Here is a 24,897-nt window from a genome sequence, read left to right on the forward strand (position 1 = left end):
CGCAGTACTTTTCCTCGTGGTCCAGGTAGGATTAAAACACATTAGAGTAGTACTATAAGCCTTTCTCGCTACCTATTGTACGATATTCGTCAATCATGTAGACAATATAAATATATATTTTACTACACAAATGTAACTTACTTCCGAGATAATTAAAACATATTTCGTATTACTTTTCTTCAGTATGAAAAAATTGTGTAGATGACCTGCTGCTTAATCGCGGAAGACATTACAACATACATTGAATACTGTTAACTAAAGTGCACCGAATGAGATCTCCTTATGAACCAGCATTGATTCTGAAAATGTCATATCCCATTTATAACGCAGCAGGTCGTTTAAAATCTAGATGGCCCTAAGTGAATTTACGGATTGAACCTGTCTTATATTCACCTTCACTACAAAACAGTATACAGTACATGTATGACAATATTTAAATCGCAATAATAATAATAATAGTAATAATAATAATAATAATAGTGTGAATGACCACAGCCAAGGCCATGTCGAGTTACTAGTATCGCCCATCTCCTTGACGCAAAAGGGTTTACATGCGGAAAGTGGGAGATTTCTGCCAGCAATAGAGGATCAATTCATTGTGACGAGGAACTCCCTGAATTATATCCTCAAGGAACGAGAAATCGTAGATAGCTGCAGGAAGTATTAAAGATAGCTCCGGGAAGTGTTATAGATAATTGGTATCGCATCGAGATCATATCACACATTTATATGGATGTAAAATCTTGGCATCCACAGAAATGTTGAAAGGTATGATGACATCAACAAAATAGTCGGCCTTACGTTGTACAGCAGTACTATTTAATGAAACGCATCAGTCCATATTACGTACATAGAAAATGAAATTCGAAACTATACTGCAAGCGCAGCATAATAAGCGATGAAAAATAGTCTGTAATCGATCGGACTGAAGAATGATCAAAAGAGCTGATCAAGTCACCTTACATACAGACATCACTGTAGTCAGGACCAATAATTTGCAAACTACCGGCGATGAGAAAGTTTTATTTGAGGGACAGGCCATGTGAAAACACAAATCGGTACACATTTTTTCTATCGTAATAACGCCCACAAGCGGTATCACATAACATACTGAAAAGGGCCTGCAGGACCTAACACGGCATTATTCACTCTGTTGGCTACTGTAGAAGGCAGTTGTTCAGAACACAGGTAGAATCGCTGGTGGTGTTCCCAGAAAACACAGATACCACTCGTTAACTTATTGTTTAAACTGTGACCGTTACGTCAGTATCGATAGGAACGGGAGATTCAGTAAATAATAATAATAATAATAATAATAATATACACGATACTGTCGCTAATCCGATAATTCCTTGCACGTACGTGTGTCAGATCAACAGAACCGTCAGATTATTGAGAGCATCTGAAATTTAGTTATAAGAGATTGGCGTATCACATAGTATGAAACATTTTTCTTAATTTTTAGTTGACGTAATGCTGGTATGGGCCGGCGGTATGTTTCATTTTGCGACGACTTCACAGGCATTACTTTGGCACTGCGTATGTAATGTTGTTGCGCAATATACGATAGGGAGATGTCTCCAGTTTCACCACCGGCTCTCACCTCCTATTCTTCACCTTCCTCATTATTACTTTCCTGTACGCTTTTGATTATTTCTTCATCTGCTAAAGTTTGGTGTCCATCACGTTTTTTCTCATTTAGCAAAATCTTCACCATCGATTTCTCATCCTCCTGAAATATTCTGGAGCATGTCAACACACAAATTATTAGCAATTGATGATTCTGAATTGTACTACTGATTGCTCTCACTCAATTCCGGCTCCAAGTCCGTATTAATGGATAGCCACACATTTCTTCAGATCTTCATTGTGGTAGCGTTCTCCACTTCATCCCTTGTTTCTGCCACTTTGAAAACAGCGTCACATGAGTTAGAATGAAGACTTTCAGGACTAATGACGTTGCTGCTAGTAAATCTTTCGAGGTATGAGGTCGTCGTCCACGAAACTCTTCTTCTCCTAACGTTTCGTCCAGAACTGCGCTGGACATCTTCAGAGGCTAACACGGCAAGACTCAGCGGAGGACCAATGCCTCGTTCACTGTGAAATGTTCAGAACACTCGTGACAGAAACGTCCATAATATTGATGCTGTTGACTGGTGCGTGACGAGGTTCACTGCATCGTGCGAATACACATCTCTCCATCATCAACCTTGTCTGGTGCACGTCGTTGTACTGGTGAAAATGTCCTTAGCCACCAATATACGAAGTGGTTACTTCCAATGTAGGCAGTAGTCTACTAGAGTGTGTTGTTGACCTTTTATGCAGAAACAATGACAGTCCATAAAATTCTGCGGCCTCTTCAGATTTAAACGCTGAGATGAAACCATACTGAAAATGTAAATAGGCATGAAGTATAATATACACTATTCAGCCACAACATTATGATCACTGAACTATCGATATAAACCTGTCCAGGCGATAGGAGCGTCGGCTGGCTAGGAATGACTGCTAATCAGGCTCACGTACGGTGCAGCTAGCATCAATGAGCGCGCTATCCATATGTAGACCGGGGAAGGCGCGAGATCTATATGAGTTTGATAGAGGACGGACTGTGACATCCCGGAGGCTCGGCAGAACCATTTCGTAAACAGAACCACTTCTCGGGTATTTGAGAAGTGCTACGATGAGTGTGCTCAACACGTGGCGAAAACAAGGCGAAACCACGTCCAGACAATGTGGGGTTGTGCAGTCACCCATTATCACAGATATCAGATGTCGTAGGCTGGGCAGACTGGTCAAAGAGGACAGACGTCGAATTGCGGTGGAACTAACATCAGACTTTAATGCTGGGCAGACTACAAGTGTGTTTGAACACACAGTGCACCGAACACTCCTAATGATGGGCCTCCACAGCAGACGACCCACGCTTGTGCCAATGTTAAGACTGCGTGACCATCGCACTCGGCGTTGTCGCAGTAGCAGAGCGTTGCATGATCTGATTAATCCCAATACATTTTTTTCGTCATGTCAGTGGGAGGACGCGATTCTGTAGTCTACCAGGGGAACAGCTCATTGACACGTGTACTGCGGGACGGAAACAAGCTGGCGGCGACTCCATTATGCTCTGGGGAACATTCAGGTGGGCATCCATTGGTCCAGTGGAGTTTTTGCAAGGCACCATGACGACCAATGAGAATCGTAGACTGGTTGCAGACCACGTACACCCCTTCATGACGGTCATGTTTCCCGAAGGCAGTGGCATATTTCAATAAGGTATTGCGCCATTTCACAAGGTCAGAAGTACGATGGAGTGGTTCAAGGAACACATTGGCGACTTGCAATAGATGCGCTCCCCGCCTAATCGCTAGATCTGAACCCGATCGAACACATCTGTAGTGTGATTGAACTTGACGTCAGAGCTCATCGCACCACTCTCCAGAATTTACGGGAATTAGGTAAATTGTGCTTGCAGATAACGTGCCAACTTTCTCCAGCCACCTACCAAGGCATCCTTTGATCCATGCCACGACGCGTCGCCGCTATTATCATGCCAAAGGTGGACATACCGGCTACTATGTAGGTGGTCATAAAGCTCTGGCTGATTTGAATCGATATGTAAATGATTAATATTTCAACACAACTACACGAAGTAGATTGGAATGACGCCACTTGCATTCTTTATGTAAGGAAAGATTAAGCAGTGGGCATCCCGTTCAGAAATCGATTTTTAAAGCTCATTGTCTATGAGACTATCTTGTTATTCCTTGTGTAAGGACAAGAAACTTCTACCAGCACGTGTCGGAATTCGACGGAAGCAGGATCGTGGGCTGCAGAGACTGCTGTTTACAATTCCTTGGTTTAAGTTGCTTGTATGGAAATCACACCACTCTTATGCCAACAGAGAATCGGTAGGATAAGGTGGACCAAACTGAATGCCATTCAGAATTCTAATGGCACCCGAGGCTAGCACTCGAGCGGGCATACATTTCAAAGTAAGTTATTTACAAGTTCCATAGGTTATTTGAACGATTCTTTTATCTAAATGATGTGGAACCTATCAGTTTACAGGATATATATAAATGATTAGCGTTAACATAAATTAACACACAGTCGTTTATAGTTGTGCTCATGTGATTACACATAACGTTTTTTAACTGGCTATACGCTACGGTCGCAGGTTTGAATCCTGCCTCGGGCGTGGATGTGTGTGATGTCCTTAGGATAGTTAGGTTTAAGTAGTTCTACGTTCTAGGGGACTGATGACCTCATATGTTAAGTCCCATAGTGCTCAGAGCCATTTGAACCATTTGAACTGGCTACAGGTTTTTAAATAGAATTTCGTCATTGTAATAGAAGGAGCTGTCCAGTAGAAATTATTTTAAATGTGCGCTACGTCTCGGACATTTTATGTTATTGGGCAAACGATCACAAATTTTTGTCGCTGCATGGATACCGAATTCGTTGCTGAGCCACTGACAGTTTAAAAATGGATAAAGAAGTTTATTTTTCCCTCTAGTGTTTTAGGTATGGACATCGTTGTTCCCAAATAGCGATGGATTATTTACGGCGAATTTCATTATCCTATAAATATGTGTTGTGATGGTGCAGATAAAACGTAAAGGTCCTTGAAGAGGTACTATTCGACGTCCGTGGATGAACACCACACATTATTCTCACTGCTCGCTTTTGCGCAATCAGCACTTTCTTTCGATGTGATGAGTTGTCCCAGAATACTTTCCTGAGAGGAAATTAGTAAAATATGTCGGAGGTTGACACGTTTGTTTCCTACTTACTAATTATACAAAGAACCAGATGAGTTGAACCTAACTATTTGAGAAGCTCAGTAATATACTTCTTCCATTTCAAGTTTTCATCAATATGTACAATGAAACATTTGTTGTTCGGAACTGAACAAAGTGTGTTTTTATCAAAATTTAGGGAGAGACCATTATCAGAGAACCACTTATTAATTCCTTGGAAAACATTTACCAACTCATCTGTTGCTTTCTCTCAAATAGGATTTGTTGTAATCCTAGAATCGCCTTAAAAAATTACCAACTTCACTTGTTGATTGTTAAGTGGAAGGTCATTGATATACACTATTTAATCAAAAGTATCCCGACACCTGGCTGAAAATGACGTACATGTTCGTGGCGCTCTCCATCACTAATGCTGGAATTTAGTATGGTGTTGGGCCACCCTTATCCTTGATGACAGCTTCCACTATAGCAGGCATACGTTCAATCAGGTGCTGGAAGGTTTCTTGGGGAATGGCAGCTCGTCTTCACGGAGTGCTGCACTAAGGAGACGTATCGATGTCGGTCGGTAAGGCCTGGCACCAAGTTGGCGTTCCAAAACATCCCAAAGGTGTTCTATAGGATTCAGGTCAGGACTCTGTGCATGCCTGGCCATTAGAGGCATGTTACTGTCGTGTAACGACTCCAACACAGGCCGTGAATTATGAACAGCTGCTCGATCGTGTTGAACTATGTAATCGCCATCCCCGAATTGCTCTTCAACAGTGGGAAACAAGAAGATGCTTAAATCATCAATGTAGGCCTGTGCTGTGATAGTGCCACGCAAAACAACAAGGGATGCAAGCCCCCTTCATGAAAGACACGACCACGTCATAACGCCACCGCCTCCGAATTTTACTGTTGGCACTACCCACGCTGGCAGATGACGTTCACCGGACACTTATCATACATACACACTGCCATCGAATCGCCGCATCATGTACCGCCACGTTGTGTCACTTCACACAACGTTTTTACACTGTTCAATCGTCCAATGTTTACACTCCTTACAGCAAATGAGGCGTCGTTTGGCATTTACCGGCGTGATGTGTGGCTTGTGAGCAGTCGCTCGACCATGAGATCCAAATTTTCGCACCTCCCGCCTAACTGTCATAGCGCTTGCAGTTGATCCTGATGCAGTTTGGGATTCGTGTGTGATGGTCTGGATAGATGTCTGCCTATTACACATTACGACCTCTTCAACTGTCGGCAGTCTCTGTCAGTCAACAGACGAGGTCGGCCTGTACGCTTTTGTGCTGTACGTGTCCCTTCGCATTTCCACTTCACTATCACATCGGAAACAGTGGACCTAGGGATGTTTAGGAGTGTGAAAATCTCGCGTACAGACGTAGGACACATGTGACACCCAATCACTTTGACCGCGTTCGAAGTCCGTGAGTTCCACGGAGCGCCCCATTCTGCTCTCTCACGATGTCTAATGACTAATGAGGTCGCTAATAAGGAGTATCTGGCATTAGGTGGCAATACAATGCACTTAATATGAAAAAAGTATGTTTATGGGGGTGTCCGGATGCTTTTGATCACATAGTTTATACAAGTATAGTACTGGACCCAAAATGAACCCTGTGGGACAACGTTTGAGATTTTTTTTCCGCAACCACCTACATAAACACTGCGGCGTCTGGAGCAACGTGGACCATTAGCGCGGTGACAATCGTCTCGGGTTCCCTTGACGTGGCAGCAGAGGGATGCAGGTGTGCCATATCATCGTCTTTTGACGAAGGTCCATTTTCTACTTATAATCATGGACGTGTCTATGTGCGTGGACTCCGATGAAAATGAACGTCGCCATATTATATACGACGTTCCGAGAGAACGCCACGCTACGTCTCGCAAGCCAGTGTGACTGATGAACTCTGGCTATGAGCTGAGCAGCGTGGAATGACGTCCCCGTGTCTGTAAACCAGGCTCAGTTTGACTTAGTGCCCAGGAGCGTTGGAGACCGTGTTACTGCCAAAGGAGGCAGCTGCGTGTACTCTATGTCAAATCATGTGTACAAAATACTGACCAAATTACAACTGTATACTTTCTACACTTTCTATACTGTATCCGCACAATAAATAAAATTTTCCTGTTTGTTATCCTTCCTGGTGTCGCACTTTGAGCAGGCAGCGGTGTAAGTACTTCCGTAGACCTTGAGACGTCTTATTACGTAGTCACTTTGCAAAGTGGTTTTGATTCCTAGAAATTCAGTGTTTGCTCAGTTTTAAAAATGGAAACGTTCGGGATATGGGACGCTAAAAAATTCATAACTCCAACGGCATGTTAGGTTTCGTGACATCGACGAATTCTCAAATTTAGACAGCCGATATCGCCTAGCTGTTGAAAGTTCCACAAGGCTTTCAGTTCGGCATCGACACTTCACCAACCCTGATGGTACGTCGTTGTTGGCTAATGTACGTTCACTTCCATGTTCAAACGAATCAGTTCCAAGTTTCAGATTCGAGAACTTAAATTGCATGACATGAGACACAGAAAGAGCTGTGACAAAGGATGGACGGGGAAGGAAATTGGCCATAACACGGAAATCACATTAAACGATTTAGGGAAAGGACGAGAAAGGAAAACTTCATGGCCCGACGGCCATATGAACCACAGCGCTCCATAGTAAGAGTGTTACTACTGTACCATTTCGCTCTGTAACCGCACCGTGGGATGGTCAGGGTAACCATCATGAATACCGAAAACAACGCTCATGTGAAACGCAACTCGCGCTTTCTCACATTACGTCCCGAAAGGAAATCGGGTACTTGTAGTATCTTTTGGGTTCTGAAAAGCATTTGACTAAGAATCACACAGTAGCTTACAGTGCGATTATATGGACTATCAAACTAAAGTTGTGGCTGTACTGATGATTTCTTTGTAGAATGCAAAGGTTGTCTTAGACTGACAGTCAACAAGTGATGTAAAAACAGTATCATGTGTGTACCGTGAAAGTGTGTTGAGAATGTTACCATTCATCTCAGTTACATCAACATGTACCTGGTTACTCTGTAATTCACAATTAAGTGCCTGGCAGAGGGTCCACGGATCGACCTTAAAGCCATTTCTCTACTATTCCACTCTCGCATAGCGCGTAGGACAAACGAACACTTAAATTTTTCCGTGAGAACTTTTATCTCTATAATTTTATTGCGATATTCATTCCTCCCTTTGTAGCTAGGTGCCAACAAAATCCCTGACCCCGCCGGGAATCGAAGTCGGGACCCCATGCGCGGGAATCGAGAACGCTGCCGCAAGACCTGTTTTACTCGACTATAATTCCTCAGTTACTACGAGTTGTAAACTTTCTAACAAAAAAATCACGGACCCGGTAGCACAAATGAGAAGATATTCCACAGAAAAACAATTTGATTAGAAGTCGCTTGTGAGAAACGATGTCAAAAGCCTTCTGTAAATCTAAAACTAGGGAATCAATATCACATCCCCTGTCGATAGCACTCATTACCTCATGAGAATAAAGAGCTAGTTGTGTTTCACGAAAACGACATTTTCTGATTCTATGTTGACTGTTCGTCAATAAATCGTTTTCTTCGTGGTAACCCAAAATGTTCGACCACAGCGTAAGTTTCAAAATCCAACTGCAAATCTGCTTTAGCTATATGAGTCCGTAATTCAGCGGATTACTTTTTTTTCCTCTCTTGGATATTGGTGTGCTACTTTCCACTCTGTAGGTATGGATTTTTCGTTGAGTGAGCGGTTGCATATGATTGCTGAATGTGGAGCTATCATATCAAAACACGCTGAAAGCAACCTGACGGGTATACAATCTGGACCGGAGGACTTGCCTCTATCAAGTGATTTAAGCTGCTTCTCTACGCCGAAGATATCTGCTTCTAAGTCCTCATGCTGGCAGTTGTTCGTGATTGGAATTCAAGAAAATGTGCGCCGTCTTCTTTGGTGAAGGAATTTTGGAAAACTGTGTTTAATAACGCTGCTTTAGTGGCAATACTGTCATCGATAACATCACCATTGTTATCGGACAATGAAGGTACTGATTGCGTTTTCTCAATGGGTTATTTTACATATGACGAGAATCTCTTCAAATTTTCTGCCAGGTTTCGAGACAGAGGTTCTTTGTGGAAACTACTAAAAACATCTCGCATTGAAGTTCACGCTAATTCGCCAGCTTCTGTATAAGACCGCATGTCTTGGAGGTTTTGCGTCCTTTTGAATTTGACGTGCTTTTTTCGTTCTTTCTTCACCAGTATTCTGACCTGCTTTGTGTACTATGGTGGGTCAGCACCATCTGTGTTAGTTTATTATATATCTCGTAGTTGTCGTCGATACTATTTCTTTGAATTTAAATGACGATTGGTCTATACTTTACATAGTCGGCCCGAAAATTGTGGAGAGTGCCTCTTAGAAAGGCATCAAGCAAATTTTTAGCTGATGTTTTAAACAGAAGTGTTTTGCGATAATGTGGGCTTTGATGTAACGGTATTTAGTCTTGCTCCAGCACCCTTGTTGTTACTAATCCCTCTACACCTCATGATGCTCCTTCTTTACTCAGAACTATTTGTTCCAAAGAAGTCAGGTACCTTTTCGCAATCATGTACTCTTCGAGTGAGCTCCTGGACTTATCGTACAAAATAATTTTCTGAGAAGACATTCATTATGTTTCCGGATAACGTTTCATTCCTACCAACGACTTGATAAACTTGTATTTTCGCCAAGATATTGAGAGTAAATTGAAGTCACCACCAACTATAATTATATGAATGGTTTACCTATTTGAAATGCATATTAACCATCTGCCACACAATCTTGCAAATAACTTCAGACTTTTCCCAGATGATGCAGTTACCTAAAATGAAGTGCTGTCTGAAATAGCTGCACAAAATCCAGTTACAAGATTTCAGAACGGTACAAAGAAGGTCACTTGCTTCCAATGTAGAGAAATAAAAATTGTGCGCTTCAAAAACGCAGAAATGTACTATCCTATTACTAAAATATCAATGAGTCGTAACTGACATTAGACTAACAAGGGGAGGCCGCCAATTGTGAAATTCAGATTCGACTCTTACTGCGCATAATAGAAGCTCATTGCCAGAGGTGTAATGTGGCAAAGCACCAAGATGCATTTCTCAGCCGTTGTCGAGAAAATCGACAGTTAAAAGAATCCGTTGCGGTGAAATACTCTCTACGATTAATAATCTTCTACAGCGTCGTGGCGCAGCGGTAAGCGCTCGGGTTCGTAATCCGATGGTCGCCGGATCGAATCTCGCGCGATGCAACCTTTTTTTTTTAGTATTTGTTTTTTGTAATTCAAATGTATGCACACACACACACACACACACACACACACATATAAATATATAAATATATATATATATATATATATATATATATATATATATATATATATATATATATATAAAATTCCCGGCAATCAGTTGGAACAATTATGCATATAATAAGTTGTTGAAAGTCGTTTGTCGTGGAAAAACCGCAAACAAAGTTGTATTTAACAAATGTTATTAATTGTCTTCATAATGTTAACCACGTATAGTTAACGGAAGACGTAGAAACGATATTCCGAAACGAATACGTATAGCGTAAGTCAAACCTTCGAATTAGAATAGAGACCCCACGAACACAAATTTGCTGTGGCAGGTATGAAATATAAATTCCGTTACTCGCTCGTTACACTTGAAAGACAGATGTTGAATGGGCCGAAACGAGCCTCCGCATAACAGCGTAGTTGCCTGCTAACTTCGAAAGAAGGTAGATGCGGTCCCTAGCGCAACTTATAAAATCGTCGAAAATCAGTGCGGACGTGAGAGCTTTGGTACACCCTGCTAAACAAACGGAAAAATGGAGGCGGTACAATTGGAGAGCGATCCGCCTTCATCAACATGCATAAGCAATTCATTAATAGTATATATATATATATATATATATATATATATATATATATATATATATATATATATATATTACAAAAAAGTAATAATAAAAAAAATTGAATGGCGCGATATTCGACCCGGCGACCTTCGGATTACGAACCCGAGCGCTTACCGCTGCGCCACGACGCTGTAGAAAATTATTAATCGTAGAGAGTATTTCACCGCAACGGTATCTTTTAACCGTCGATTTTCTCGACAACGACTGAGAAGTGCATCTTGGTGCTTTGGCACATTACACCTCTGGCCGTGAGCTTCTATTATGCGCAGTATGAATCGAATCTGAATTTCACAATTGGCGGCCTCCCCTTGTAAGCGTTCAAATACCGTGGCATAACTATTGGTGAGGAGCGGGAATCGAATGACAACACGGACTCTGCCTTTGGTAGTGCAAGTGGTATATTTCATCGTTAGGTTACTGCGAAAAATGCAGTTATTCTTCAAAGAAAATTTCTTACAATACAGTCGTTCAAACTCTCATAGATGACCGCTCAAGTACGTCCGGAACAGGTAGTCACAGGTTTGTTCGGACACTTGGGAAGATGTCGTGGGAAAGCTATGAAACCAAATCTGACATGTGCCTGAAGAACGACGTCAACTATACAGGAAATTCCAAGAACCAGTAATACGTGAGTGACAACGGCCTTCTCGCAGTGATAGCATAGGTTCCCGTCCTGTCACCGAAGTTACGCGCTGTCGGGCATGGCTAGCAGTTGAAAGGGAGACTGTCCGGGTCTGTCGATCGCTGTTGAAAAGCGGGGTGCACTCTGCCCTTGTGACGCCAATTTAAGAGCTGCTTCACTGAGAAGTAACGGCTTTGGTCACGAAAACTGACAACGGCCAGGAGAGTGGTGTGCTGACAATATTCCCGTGCACATCCACTTCCAGTGATTCCTGTCGCCTGAGAATGACACGGCGGTAGTTCGCTATCGTTAGACCTTCCGAAATCTGCTCCTAAGGAGTTTAGTTCAACAATACGTGAGTAATGATGAAATATACTGCATTCTCTTGCATGTCACTCCGATAGGGGATGCGAAGGGAAGAGTAAAAAATGGTTCAAATGGCTCTAAGATCTATGGGACTTAACATCTGAGGTCATCAGTCCTCTAGACTTAGAACTAGTTAAACCTAACTAACCTAAGGACATCACATACATCCATGCCCGAGGCAGGATTCAAACCTGCGACCGTAGCAGCAGCGCGGTTCCGGACTGAAGCGCCTAGAACCGCTCGGCCACAGCGGAAGATGAAGGCAAGAGTAGATTAATAACAGCATCCACATGTACATTTAAACAGTCATTATTCCCGCGGTCCAGAGCGAACTGAACAGGAAGAAAACCAGTATGTTGTTCAATGGGAAGTACACTCCGACATGAACTTCCTAGTGGTTTGCCGAGTGTAGTTGTGAATGTAGATATGGCCCGCACTGCCGTAATGGATATTACGTATTTGGCACCCCGACACACCCTCTTATGCTGCAATTGGTGTACTAGGGTCTCCGTCGAGAGCTCAATGGCATCTCTCCCAATCTGGTCGGCTGACATACATGCAGTTCTGTCGATTTATGTAGTCAAAAACTCGTAGACATCTATGTATGCAACACACGAGTAATCGAGCTTTTTTTTCTCAAGGAGATGAGTCCTGCGGGTCCTCTTACGCGTACCGTCAGAGGTAAAACGCTGTGAAACTGTTTTGTACACACGTCATTCCAACCCTTCAATTGCATGGATGTTATGGTTGGATTGTTTGTATGCAAGATGGCCATCGTCCGGGCACTACACAGCCAGTGAAGCAGCAGGCATTTCGCAAATGCTGATCTTAATCCATGTGACTTCTGGTTGCGGGGTTATCTGAAAGATATGTTCAGTGATCCAATAACGAACGTAGCCGAACTTGAGGCACGCATTGCGCAACGCATTCTAAACGAGAGCCCCGAGACCCTCAGGTCCATTGTAGATCATGCTGTTTCTGGATTTCAACTTGTAAGAGAAAACGGTGTATAGCGCATTGAACATGTCTTGCGCCACTGATGTAAAATTAAAAATTGATTGCATTGTTGCTTTGTAAGCGGTTTTTGGTCCCAGGACAATGAAAATCATTCACTTTGCTTTGTAACTGGTTTTTGGCCTCAGGACAGTTAAAAACTGATTTTTTTTCTATTGAATGTGGTACGAACTTGCCTTGGTGGGTGGGCTTATCTAACTGTCAGTGAGACAATCGTTTAATACCGTGCTTGTAGTGATACTCATTGAATAGTACAGACGGTACAACGCGCAACTCAAACCATAGCCGTCGTATTGCATTTTATCTGCCATGTGTTAAGACGCTTACAAAGCCACTGCTGGTAATTTTTTCTTTTTTGTCCTGTAACTTTTCTCAGTGCGTCAAGAACATATTTTTCAAATTTGACTTCATTCTGAGATATGGTGCCCTTTCTACAGCGTTTTGAAGCTAAAATACCAATTATACCTGCAGTCCTAGACCATATTAAAATCCCCACGCACAGCCTCGCAGCAACCAGCAGAGGAGCCAAAACAAAAAATCGCAGCCAGTTGATGAAGTGCGGTATTGTACGGTAATTCGTTTTCTTCATCTGTAAGGCAACAACTGTGCAGCAGTTCGTAGGGAGTTGTTCTTAGCGTAGGGCTATAGTATATCTCATACGACACAGTGATTAGGTGACGATGGCCTTTCGAGTGCAGTCAGACAAGCGTGAATGAAGAACGAAGTGGTCTAAGTGTATGGCTACAAAGCCCCATAATAATACATTGATTAGGTGACGGGGAAATGGAAACCTTATTTTCATCATGGCAACGACAACAACAACCGTTACGAAATTGTCTCGAATGGAAAACATCCCCCAGTTGCACTAAATTATGTTTATTTTAAACCTTGACCATTGTTTCGTCTATAATAATACAGCCTTCTTCAGAGGTCCTAAAAATGACCAAAATAACATCTAGACCAGTGATACAATCTACACATAAACTTCAAAATTACGCAAGCGATAACATATTCCTTACATAAACACTAATCAATGAAAAATGTCTTAGCCCAGCGGCTGCATCAAGACCAATAAAATAACTTCAACAGACATAAGCCTGTTTCGAACAAAAGTAAAATTACATATGCCCCTGTATGTCCTCCGCCACTACTTCTGTAATACTGGTTGCACGGACGTCTAATGCGAGAGACGTTCAACGAATTCGAAAGTAAAGTTCTATGTACTAACTTGGCAAAAAATCCGAAGAAATTTTGGTCTGACGTCAAAGCGGTAGGTGGATCAAAACAAAATGTCCAGACACTCTGTGACCAAAATGGTACTGAAACAGAGGACGACAGACTAAAGGCCGAAATACTAAATGTCTTTTTCCAATCTGTTTCGCAGAGGAAGACTGCACTGTAGTTCCTTCTATAGATTGTCGCACAGATGACAGAAAGGTAGATATCTAAATAGATGACAGAGAGATAGAAAAACAATTAAAATCGCTCAAAAGAAGAAAGGCCGCTGGACCTGATGGGATACCTGTTCACTTTTACACAGAGTACGCGAGGAACTTGCACCCCTTCTTTCAGCGATGTACCGTAGGTCTCTAGAAGAGTGTAGGGTTCCAAAAGATTGGAAAAGGGCACTGGTCATCCCCGTTTTCAAGAAGGTACGTCGAACAGATGTGCAGAACTATAGACCTATATCTCTAACGTCGATCAGTTGTAGAATTTTGGAACACGTATTATGTTCGAGTATAATGATTTTTCTGGAGACTAGAAATCTACTCTGTAGGAATCAGTATGGGTTTCGAAAAAGACTATAGTGTGAAACCCAGCTCGCGCTATTCGTCCACGAGACTCAGAGGGCCATAGACACGGGTGCCCAGGTAGATGCCGTGTTTCTTGACTTCCGCAAGGCGTTTGATACAGTTCCCCACAGTCGTTTAATGAACAAAAAATGGTTCAAATGGCTCTGAGCACTATGGGACTTAACATCTGTGGTCATCAGTCCCCTAGAACTTAGAACTACTTAAACCTAACTAACCTAAGCACATCACACACATCCATGCCCGAGGCAGGATTCGAACCTGCGACCGTAGCAGTCGCGCGGTTCCGGACTGAGCGCCTTAACCGCGAGACCACCGCGGCCGGCCTTAATGAACAAAGTAAGAGCATATGGACTATCAGACCAATTGTGTGATTGGACTGAGGATTTCCTAGATAACAGAACGCAGCACGTCACTGTCAATGGAGAGAAGTCTTCCGAAGTAAGAGTGATTTCAGGTGTGCCGCAGGGGAGTGTCGTAGGACCCTTGCTATTCACAATATATATAAATGACCTTGTGGCTAACATCGGAAGTTCCCTGAGGCATTTTGCGGGTGATGCTGTAGTATATCGAGAGGTTGTAACGATGGAAAATTGTACTGAAATGCAGGTGGATCTGCAGCGAATTGACGCATGGTTTAGGGAATGGCAATTGAATCTAAATGTAGACAAGTGTAATGTGCTGCGAATACATAGAAAGAAAGATCCTTTATCATTTAGCTACAGTATAGCAGGTCAGCAACTGGAAGCAGTTAATTCCATAAACTATCCAGGAGTAGGCATTAGGAGTAATTTAAAATGAAATGACCATATAAAATTAATCATTGGTAAAGCAGATGCCAGACTGAGATACATTGGAGGAATCCTAACGAAATCCAGTCCGAAAACAAGCCGGCCGGTGTGGCCTTGCGGTTCTAGGTGCTTCAGTCTGGAACCGCCTGACCGCTACGGTCGCAGGTTCGAATCCTGCCTCGGGCATGGATGTGTGTGATGTCCTTAGGTTAGTTAGGTTTAAGTAGTTCTAAGTTCTAGGGAACTGATGACCACAGATGTTAAGTCCCATAGTGCTCAGAGCCATTTGAACCAGTCCGAAAACAAAGGAAGTAGGTTACAGTACACTTATTCGCCCACTGCTTGAACACTGCTCACCGTTATGGGATTCGTACCAGATAGGGTTGATAGAAGAGATAGAGAAGGTCCAACGGAGAGCAGCGCGCTTCGTTACAGGATCATTTAGTAATCGCGAAAGCGTTACGGAGATGATAGATGAACTCCAGTGGAAGACTCTGCAAGAGAGACGCTCAGTAGCTCGGTACGGGCTTTTGTTAAAGTTGCGAGAACATACCTTCACCGAGGAGTCAAGCAATATATTGCTCCCTCCTACGTATATCTCGCGAAGAGACCATGAGGATAAAATCAGAGAGATTAGAGCCCACACATAGGCATACTGACAATCTTTCTTTCCACGAACAATACGAGACTAGAATAGAAGGGAGAACCGATAGAGGTATTCAATTTACCCTCCGCCACACACCGTCAGGTGGCTTGCGGAGTATGGATGTAGATGCAGATGTAGAAATGTGCTGCACGCAACGCACCATAGGTGACGCTCACCACAGTGCGCTACATAGCACCGTTTATCAGGCAACTAGTGAATATATACGACAATAAATTAATAACAAGCATACATGTGCAAATAAAGGACCATAAACTTATTAATACGAATGTCCAACAGATGAAATACTGTTGCATACGATCATTAAAGTGGCAGAACATTAACAATTTCATATAACAAAGTTTGTCGTGTCGCTATTTGATGTATCATTCAGAAACGACACTATTATATGCAAACATAACTTCAGCTGAACATCACATACACATTTGATGTGACCCATACCTATCGAGAGTAAACAGGATCCATTTCATTAGCAAGGATTTGAAGCACAGGATACTTACTGACCATCCTTAACTCAACGACGTATGTAGCCAGAATTGTGTACTCCTTTTTAAGAGAATTATGTGTGCCAGTCACTACTTCTCCGTCCTGCAAGTTCGGCTGACAGGTAGGCTGTCGAACACGACAGTGACACAGCTGGTCGACATCATGTTTGTCACAGTCGACTGGCGACTTACTGATTCTACGTGGTTTTGCAAACAAAGTGAATGGAAGAAGATCCCCAGAAGCATTTTCAGGTTTTCAGGCCTTCTCTAAATCCATGCCATGACGATTTGAATCTCTGCTTGCAATACACGGAGACTTCCCACTGCACCAAATTTTCATAGTTGGGACTCTTTAGTCTTAATTTAAAATTATATATTTTCATGTGCTTATTATGTGGCATAGAGTTTATTTCAGTCACATGAGACCATCTCGGTGTTGCAGTCTTCACTGTATTCATTAATGAACTATGGTTCAAATGGCTCTGAGCACTATGGGACTCAACATCTTAGGTCATAAGTCCCCTAGAACTTAGAACTACTTAAACCTAACTAACCTAAGGACATCACACACACCCATGCCCGAGGCAGGATTCGAACCTGCGACCGTAGCAGTCCCGCGGTTCCGGACTGCAGCGCCAGAACCGCACGGCCCCCGCGGCCGGCATTAATGAACTATAAGAAATTAAACTTTCCCCCATGAACCATGGACCTTGCCGTTGGTGGGGAGGCTTGCGTGCCTCAGCGATACAGATGGCCGTACCGTAGGTGCAACCACAATGGAGGGGTATCTGTTGAGAGGCCAGACAAACATGTGGTTCCTGAAGAGGGGCAGCAGCCTTTTCAGTAGTTGCAGGGGCAACAGTCTGGATGATTGACTGATCTGGCCTTGTAACATTAACCAAAACGGCCTTGCTGTGCTGGTACTGCGAACGGCTGAAAGCAAGGGGAAACTACAGCCGTAATTTTTCCCGAGGACATGCAGCTTTACTGTATGATTAAATGATGATGGCGTCCTCTTGGGTAAAATATTCCGGAGGTAAAATAGTCCCCCATTCGGATCTCCGGGCGGGGACTACTCAAGAGGACGTCGTTATCAGGAGAAAGAAAACTGGCATTCTACGGATCGGAGCGTGGAATGTCAGATCCCTTAATCGGGCAGGTAGGTTAGAAAATTTAAAAAGGGAAATGGATAGGTTAAAGTTAGATATAGTGGGAATTAGTGAAGTTCGGTGGCAGGAGGAACAAGACTTTTGGTCAGGTGATTACAGGGTTATAAATACAAAATCAAATAGGGGTAATGCAGGAGTAGGTTTAATAATGAATAAAAAAATAGGAGTGCGGGTTAGCTACTACAAACATAATAGTGAACGCATTATTGTGGCCAAGATAGACACAAAGCCCATGCCTACTACAGTAGTACAAGTTTATATGCCAACTAGCTCTGCAGATGATGAAGAAATTGATGAAATGTATGACGAGATAAAAGAAATTATTCAGGTAGTGAAGGGAGACGAAAATTTAATAGTCATGGGTGACTGGAATTCGTCAGTAGGAAAAGGGAGAGAAGGAAACATAGTAGGTGAATATGGAGTGGGGGGAAGAAATGAAAGAGGAAGCCGCCTTGTAGAATTTTGCACAGAGCATAACTTAATCATAGCTAACACTTGGTTCAAGAATCATAAAAGAAGGTTGTATACCTGGAAGAATCCTGGAGATACTAATAGGTATCAGATAGATTATATAATGGTAAGACAGAGATTTAGGAACCAGGTTTTAAATTGTAAGACATTTCCAGGGGCAGATGTGGATTCTGACCACAATCTATTGGTTATGAACTGCAGATTGAAACTGAAGAAACTTCAAAAAGGTGGGAATTTAAGGAGATGGGACCTGGATAAACTGAAAGAACCAGAGGTTGTAGACAGTTTCAGGGAGAGCATAAGGGAACAATTGACAGGAATGGGGGAAAGAAATACAGTAGAAGAAGAATGGGTAGCTCTGAGGGATGAAGTAGTGAAGGCAGCAGAGGATCAAGTAGGTAAAAAGACGAGGGCTAGTAGAAATCCTTGGGTAACAGAAGAAATATTGAATTTAATTGATGAAAGGAGAAAATATAAAAATGCAGTAAATGAAGCAGGCAAAAGGGAATACAAACGTCTCAAAAATTAGATCGACAGGAAGTGCAAAATGGCTAAGCAGGGATGGCTAGAGGACAAATGTAAGGATGTAGAGGCTTGTCTTACTAGGGGTAAGATAGATACTGCCTACAGGAAAATTAAAGAGACCTTTGGAGAGAAGAGAACCACTTGTATGAATATCAAGAGCTCAGATGGCAACCCAGTTCTAAGCAAAGAAGGGAAGGCAGAAAGGTGGAAGAAGTATATAGAGGGTTTATACAAGGGCGATGTACTTGAGGACAGTATTATGGAAATGGAAGAGGATGTAGATGAAGATGAAATGGGAGATAAGATACTGCGTGAAGAGTTTGACAGAGCACTGAAAGACCTGAGTCGAAACAAGGCCCCGGGAGTAGACAACATTCCATTAGAACTACTGATGGCCTTGGGAGAGCCAGTCATGACAAAACTCTACCATCTGGTGAGCAAGATGTATGAGACAGGCGAAATACCCACAGACTTCAAGAAGAATATAATAATTCCAATCCCAAAGAAAGCAGGTGTTGACAGATGTGAAAATTACCGAACTATCAGTTTAATAAGTCACAGCTGCAAAATACTAACGCGAATTCTTTACAGACGAATGGAAAAACTGGTAGAAGCGGACCTCGGGGAAGATCAGTTTGGATTCCGTAGAAATGTTGGAACACGTGAGGCAATACTAACCTTACGACTTATCTTAGAAGAAAGATTAAGAAAAGGCAAACCTACGTTTCTAGCATTTGTAGACTTAGAGAAAGCTTTTGACAACGTTAACTGGAATACTCTCTTTCAAATTCTGAAGGTGGCAGGGGTAAAATACAGGGAGCGAAAGGCTATTTACAATTTGTACAGAAACCAGATGGCAGTTATAAGAGTCGAGGGGCATGAAAGGGAAGCAGTGGTTGGGAAAGGAGCGAGACAGGGCTGTAGCCTCTCCCCGATGTTATTCAATCTGTATATTGAGCAAGCAGTAAAGGAAACAAAAGAAAAATTCGGAGTAGGTATTAAAATTCATGGAAAAGAAGTAAAAACTTTGAGGTTCGCCGATGACATTGTAATTCTGTCAGAGACAGCAAAGGACTTGGAAGAGCAGTTGAACGGAATGGACAGTGTCTTGAAAGGAGGATATAAGATGAACATCAACAAAAGCAAAACGAGGATAATGGAATGTAGTCAGATTAAATCGGGTGATGCTGAGGGGATTAGATTAGGAAATGAGACACTTAAAGTAGTAAAGGAGTTTTGCTATTTAGGGAGTAAAATAACTGATGATGGTCGAAGTAGAGAGGATATAAAATGTAGACTGGCAATGGCAAGGAAATCGTTTCTGAAGAAGAGAAATTTGTTAACATCGAGTATAGATTTAAGTGTCAGGAAGTCGTTTCTGAAAGTATTTGTATGGAGTGTAGCCATGTATGGAAGTGAAACATGGACGATAACCAGTTTGGACAAGAAGAGAATAGAAGCTTTCGAAATGTGGTGCTACAGAAGAATGCTGAAGATAAGGTGGGTAGATCACGTAACTAATGAGGAGGTATTGAATAGGATTGGGGTGAAGAGAAGTTTGTGGCACAACTTGACTAGAAGAAGGGATCGGTTGGTAGGACATGTTTTGAGGCATCAAGGGATCACAAATTTAGCATTGGAGGGCAGCGTGGAGGGTAAAAATCGTAGAGGGAGACCAAGAGATCAATACACTAAGCAGATTCAGAAGGATGTAGGTTGCAGTAGGTACTGGGAGATGAAGAAGCTTGCACAGGATAGAGTAGCGTGGAGGGCTGCATCAGACCAGTCTCAGGACTGAAGACCACAACAACAACAACAAGAAATTAAAAAGTTATTACTTATAAATACCAGTACTTCATAAATGTTGTTTCTTTTGCGTAGCTGAGAACAATATAACTCTTATACTCGACTATAAGAATTCATAATGAGTATGCTTCTGTACCAAACCTGCACTATATTTGTTCACATGCCTTTCATTTACTTTCAGGTGCAGCTCACAACGATGATGTGAAATACTTGCATGCAACAGATCTGGATCCTGATTCGGATGGAGGTGTAATCCAAGCTCAGATGACAACAATGTGGACTAACTTCGCTAAATATGAGTAAGTGATCTTCTTGCTACTGGTTCAGATTTTTTTAGTAGACTGTTGTTGTAAAGAAACTGAAATGTCTGATAAGCTAATTCTATGACAACACGTCCATATAATTTACTCATCCATGAGTTGTCATACTTTTCATACTGGAAATGATGTAGATGTATGTGATGGCTCCATTAGAGTGTTGTGAATTAAACACGGCCTTGTGACCAACTCATATGATTGTTACTGTTTCAGCAATCCGACGCCAGAACAGACCTCCATACTGACAGAGACTTGGAAGGAGTACGATGAATCGTTACCTTACTATCTGGAGATAAATGGACCTCTTAGCCTCAAAACTAACTTGTACGAACCCTACATGACCTTTTGGCACAAGCTGTTGCCTTAAATACCTCCTATGTGGCACTAATGACCACATTTAACGATTTGGTACGAGATGAAGTTGCTTAAATGAAAATTCCAAGAGCAGCAGTTTCAGTACACTGTTATGTATGATAACGGATAGGTGAACTGATTTGCTATATTGATATTGTAGTCCTCAGAGACATAGATATTGTACAAAACTGTTAATATTTTTAAGTGTTGTAGCTTACCCTTTCTTAACAAGCATTATTAAAGAGATAATGATCATACTGTGAGCCTCATTTTTTTAATTGTACCGTGTATTGTGCTTACGTCTCTGTAAGAAATATGAAATTAATATACTCTGGTATACCTTATGGACATGAATTTTGTTAACCTCCTCGTTTTGTTTGTTGCCTGTCGAATCATACCGAGATAACACTTATTTGAGCTCAGTTTATTTTGAAAACTTTAATGTACAGTTATTTGAAAATAACTATTTACATGTAATTTATGAGCAAAAGTATATGAAACCAAACAATTCTGCTGCAATGATTTGATGGTGCATGGATAATTGTCATCTTACAGATTACTATAGTCATGGTGTTTCACAGAAAATATACTATTTGTACAGTTGTAGGGCACAAACATCGCGATCCATATTTTATGAAAGACATACAGGGCACCAATAAAAAAAAAGCAAGCACTCCGTCTTCAGGCCACAAGTGGCCCATCGGGACCATCCGACCGCCGTGTCATCCTCTGCTGAGGATGCGGATAGGAGGGGCGTGTGGTCAGCACACCGCTCTCCCGGTCGTTATGACGGTTTTCTTTGACCGGAGCCGCTACTATTCGGTCGAGTAGCTTCTCAATTGGCATCACGAGGCTGAGTGCACCCCGAAAAATGGCAACAGCGCATGGCGGCTGAATGGTCACCCATCCAAGTGCCGGCCACGCCCGACAGCTCTTAACTTCGGTGATCTCACGGGAACCGGTGTATCTACTGCGGCAAGAAGGCACCAATAACAGTAATAATAAATTTTTGTAGGAGAGGAAATACTCAATTTCTGGATAGCAAATTCGAAACAGTGAGACCTTTATAATACAAAAAAGCGTGACAAGGCCTTAGACAGATTATTTTTGTTGTATTTCATTTTATTAGGAAATCTCATGAGCTGCCACCGTACTGATGCTAGCCTACTATAGCATAGCCATAAACACGGACATTCAAGTAGGAATTAACCAACCAGGGCATAGATACTTAGGTGATAAATTATGTAGTTACAATATTGTATAGACACACTGTGCCATATCATGCTGTTTTTAATACAGGATGCTTCTTCACCTATGACCCTATACCTGTCATTTGGCTGCAACGTTCATTATGGATTTACCCGTAATTTACTCTGCGATATACAGGGTGAGTCACCTAACGTTACCACTGGATATATTTCGCAAACCACATAAAATACTGACGAATCGATTCCACAGACCGAACGTGTGGAGAGGGGCTGGTGTAATTGGTTAATACAAACCATAAAAAAATGCACGGAAGTATGTTTTTTAACACAAACCTACGTTTTTTTAAATGGAACCCCGTTAGTTTTGTTAGCACATCTGAACATATAAACAAATACGTAATCAGTGCCGTTTGTTGCATTGTAAAATGTTAATTACATCCGGAGATATTGTAACCTTGAGTCGACGCTTAAAACCTCCGACGTTCAGTTGCGTGTTTTAACAAACACGGGCCACGGTCGGCGAGCAGCATCTGCAGGGACATGTTTACGATGACGACCGTGTTTACGAGTGTGGCTATAGTGCACTGTTGTGGTTTGGTCTAGCTGTCGCAGTGTCCGCATGTAGCGCTTGCTGCTATTGTTATTCTGCATTCGTCTCCGCACGCAGACCAACTGTAGTACACCGTGTCACCAGACGTCTGTGATAGTGTAGTGTTGTAGTGACTGTGACCATGGTGTATTCGAACTCTGAAAACGCGGAGATGATACTCGTCTATGGTGAGTGTCGACGAAATGCAGCTGAAGCCTGCAGGGTGTATGCAGAACGGTACCCGGACAGAGAGCATCCAATGTGCCGCACATTGCAAAACATCTACCGCCAACTGTATGCAACAGGTATGGTCGTAGCACGCAAACGGGTCCGTAACAGGCCCGTCACAGGAGAAGCGAAAAAATGGTTCAAATGGCTCTGAGCACTATGGGACTCAACATCTTAGGTCATAAGTCTCCTAGAACTTAGAACTACTTAAACCTAACTAACCTAAGGACATCACACACACCCATGCCCGAGGCAGGATTCGAACCTGCGACCGTAGCAGTCCCGCGGTTCCGGACTGCAGCGCCAGAACCGCACGGCCACCGCGGCCGGCAAGGAGAAGCGGGTGCAGTAGGTGTGTTAGCTGCTGTTGCCATGAACCCACACATGAGTACACGGGGCATTGCGAGAGCCGGTGGACTGAGTCAAAGTAGTGTCATGCGCATACTGCATCGTCACCGCTTTCACCCGTTTCATGTGTCGCTACATCAGCAATTACATGGTGATGTCTTTAATCATCGAGTGCAATTCTGTCAATGGGCATTAACAGAGAACGCGTTTCAGTTCTACCTGTTTACCGATGAAGCGGGTTTCACAAACCACGGGGCGGCGAATCTACGGAACATGCATTACTGGTCCGTGGACAATCCTCGCTGGCTCAGACAGGTAGAGCGACAGCGACCGTGGACTGTAAATGTATGGTGCGGAATCATTGGCGACCACCTCATTTGTCCTCACTTAATTGCAGGGGCCCAAACAGCTGCAACATACATCGTGTTTCTACAGAATGATCTGCCAACGTTGCTCGAAAATGTCCCACTGGAAACGCGTCGACGTATGTGGTATCAGCATGATGGTACACCTGCACATTCCGCAATTAACACTAGGCTGACCCTTGACAGGACGTTCGACGGGCGTTTCATACGACGTGGAGGACGCATAAGTTGGCCAGCCCGTTCTCCTGATCTTACACCTCTGGACTTCTTTCTGTGGGGTACGTTAAAGGAGAATGTGTACCGTGATGTGCCTACAACCCCAAAGGATATGGCCGGCCGAAGTGGCCGTGCGGTTAAAGGCGCCACAGTCTGGAACCGCAAGACCGCTACGGTCGCAGGTTCGAATCCTGCCTCGGGCATGGATGTTTGTGATGTCCTTAGGTTAGTTAGGTTTAACTAGTTCTAAGTTCTAGGGGACTAATGACCTCAGCAGTTGAGTCCCATAGTGCTCAGAGACATTTGAACCATTTTGAACCCAAAGGATATGAAACAACGTATTGTGGCAGCCTGCGGCGACATTACACCAGATGTACTGCGGCATGTACGACATTCATTACGCCAGAGATTGGAATTGTGTGCAGCAAATGATGGCCACCACATTGAACATCTATTGGCCTGACATGTGGGGACACACTCTATTCCACTCCGTAATTGAAAACGGAAACCACGTGTGTACGTGTACCTCACCCCTCATGGTAATGTACATGTGCGTCAGTGAAAAAGACCAATAAAAAGGTGTTAGCATGTGGACGTAATGTGCTGTTCCACTCTCTTCTGTACCTAAGGTCCATCACCGTTCCCTTTGGATCCCTACGTAATTCGGTGCTCTCCGATACACACGATCGAACAGCGGAGGAGTGGTACTCAAGCGTCAACTTTAGGTTACAATATCTCCGGAAGTAATTAACATTTTACAATGCAACAAACGGCACTGATTACGTATTTGTTTATATGTTCAGATGTGCTAACAAAACTAACGG

The 24,897-nt window shown here is 42.7% G+C and overlaps 1 protein-coding gene across 1 annotated transcript in view; it reads left to right on the forward strand.

Annotated features, from left to right (window-relative positions):
* Nucleotides 1–21,260, forward strand: part of LOC126236943 (esterase FE4-like) — a 470,464-nt gene extending 449,204 nt beyond the window's left edge. The window contains exons 10-11 of the mRNA XM_049946637.1: nucleotides 20,630–20,747; nucleotides 20,979–21,260. Of these exons, the coding sequence (XP_049802594.1) occupies nucleotides 20,630–20,747; nucleotides 20,979–21,132 (272 nt within the window). The 3' untranslated portion in view covers nucleotides 21,133–21,260. The remainder of the gene's footprint in view (nucleotides 1–20,629; nucleotides 20,748–20,978) is intronic.
* The last annotated feature ends 3,637 nt before the right edge of the window (nucleotides 21,261–24,897 follow it).

This window comes from Schistocerca nitens, chromosome 2, assembly GCF_023898315.1.
Source record: "Schistocerca nitens isolate TAMUIC-IGC-003100 chromosome 2, iqSchNite1.1, whole genome shotgun sequence".
Lineage (NCBI taxonomy): Eukaryota > Metazoa > Arthropoda > Insecta > Orthoptera > Acrididae > Schistocerca > Schistocerca nitens.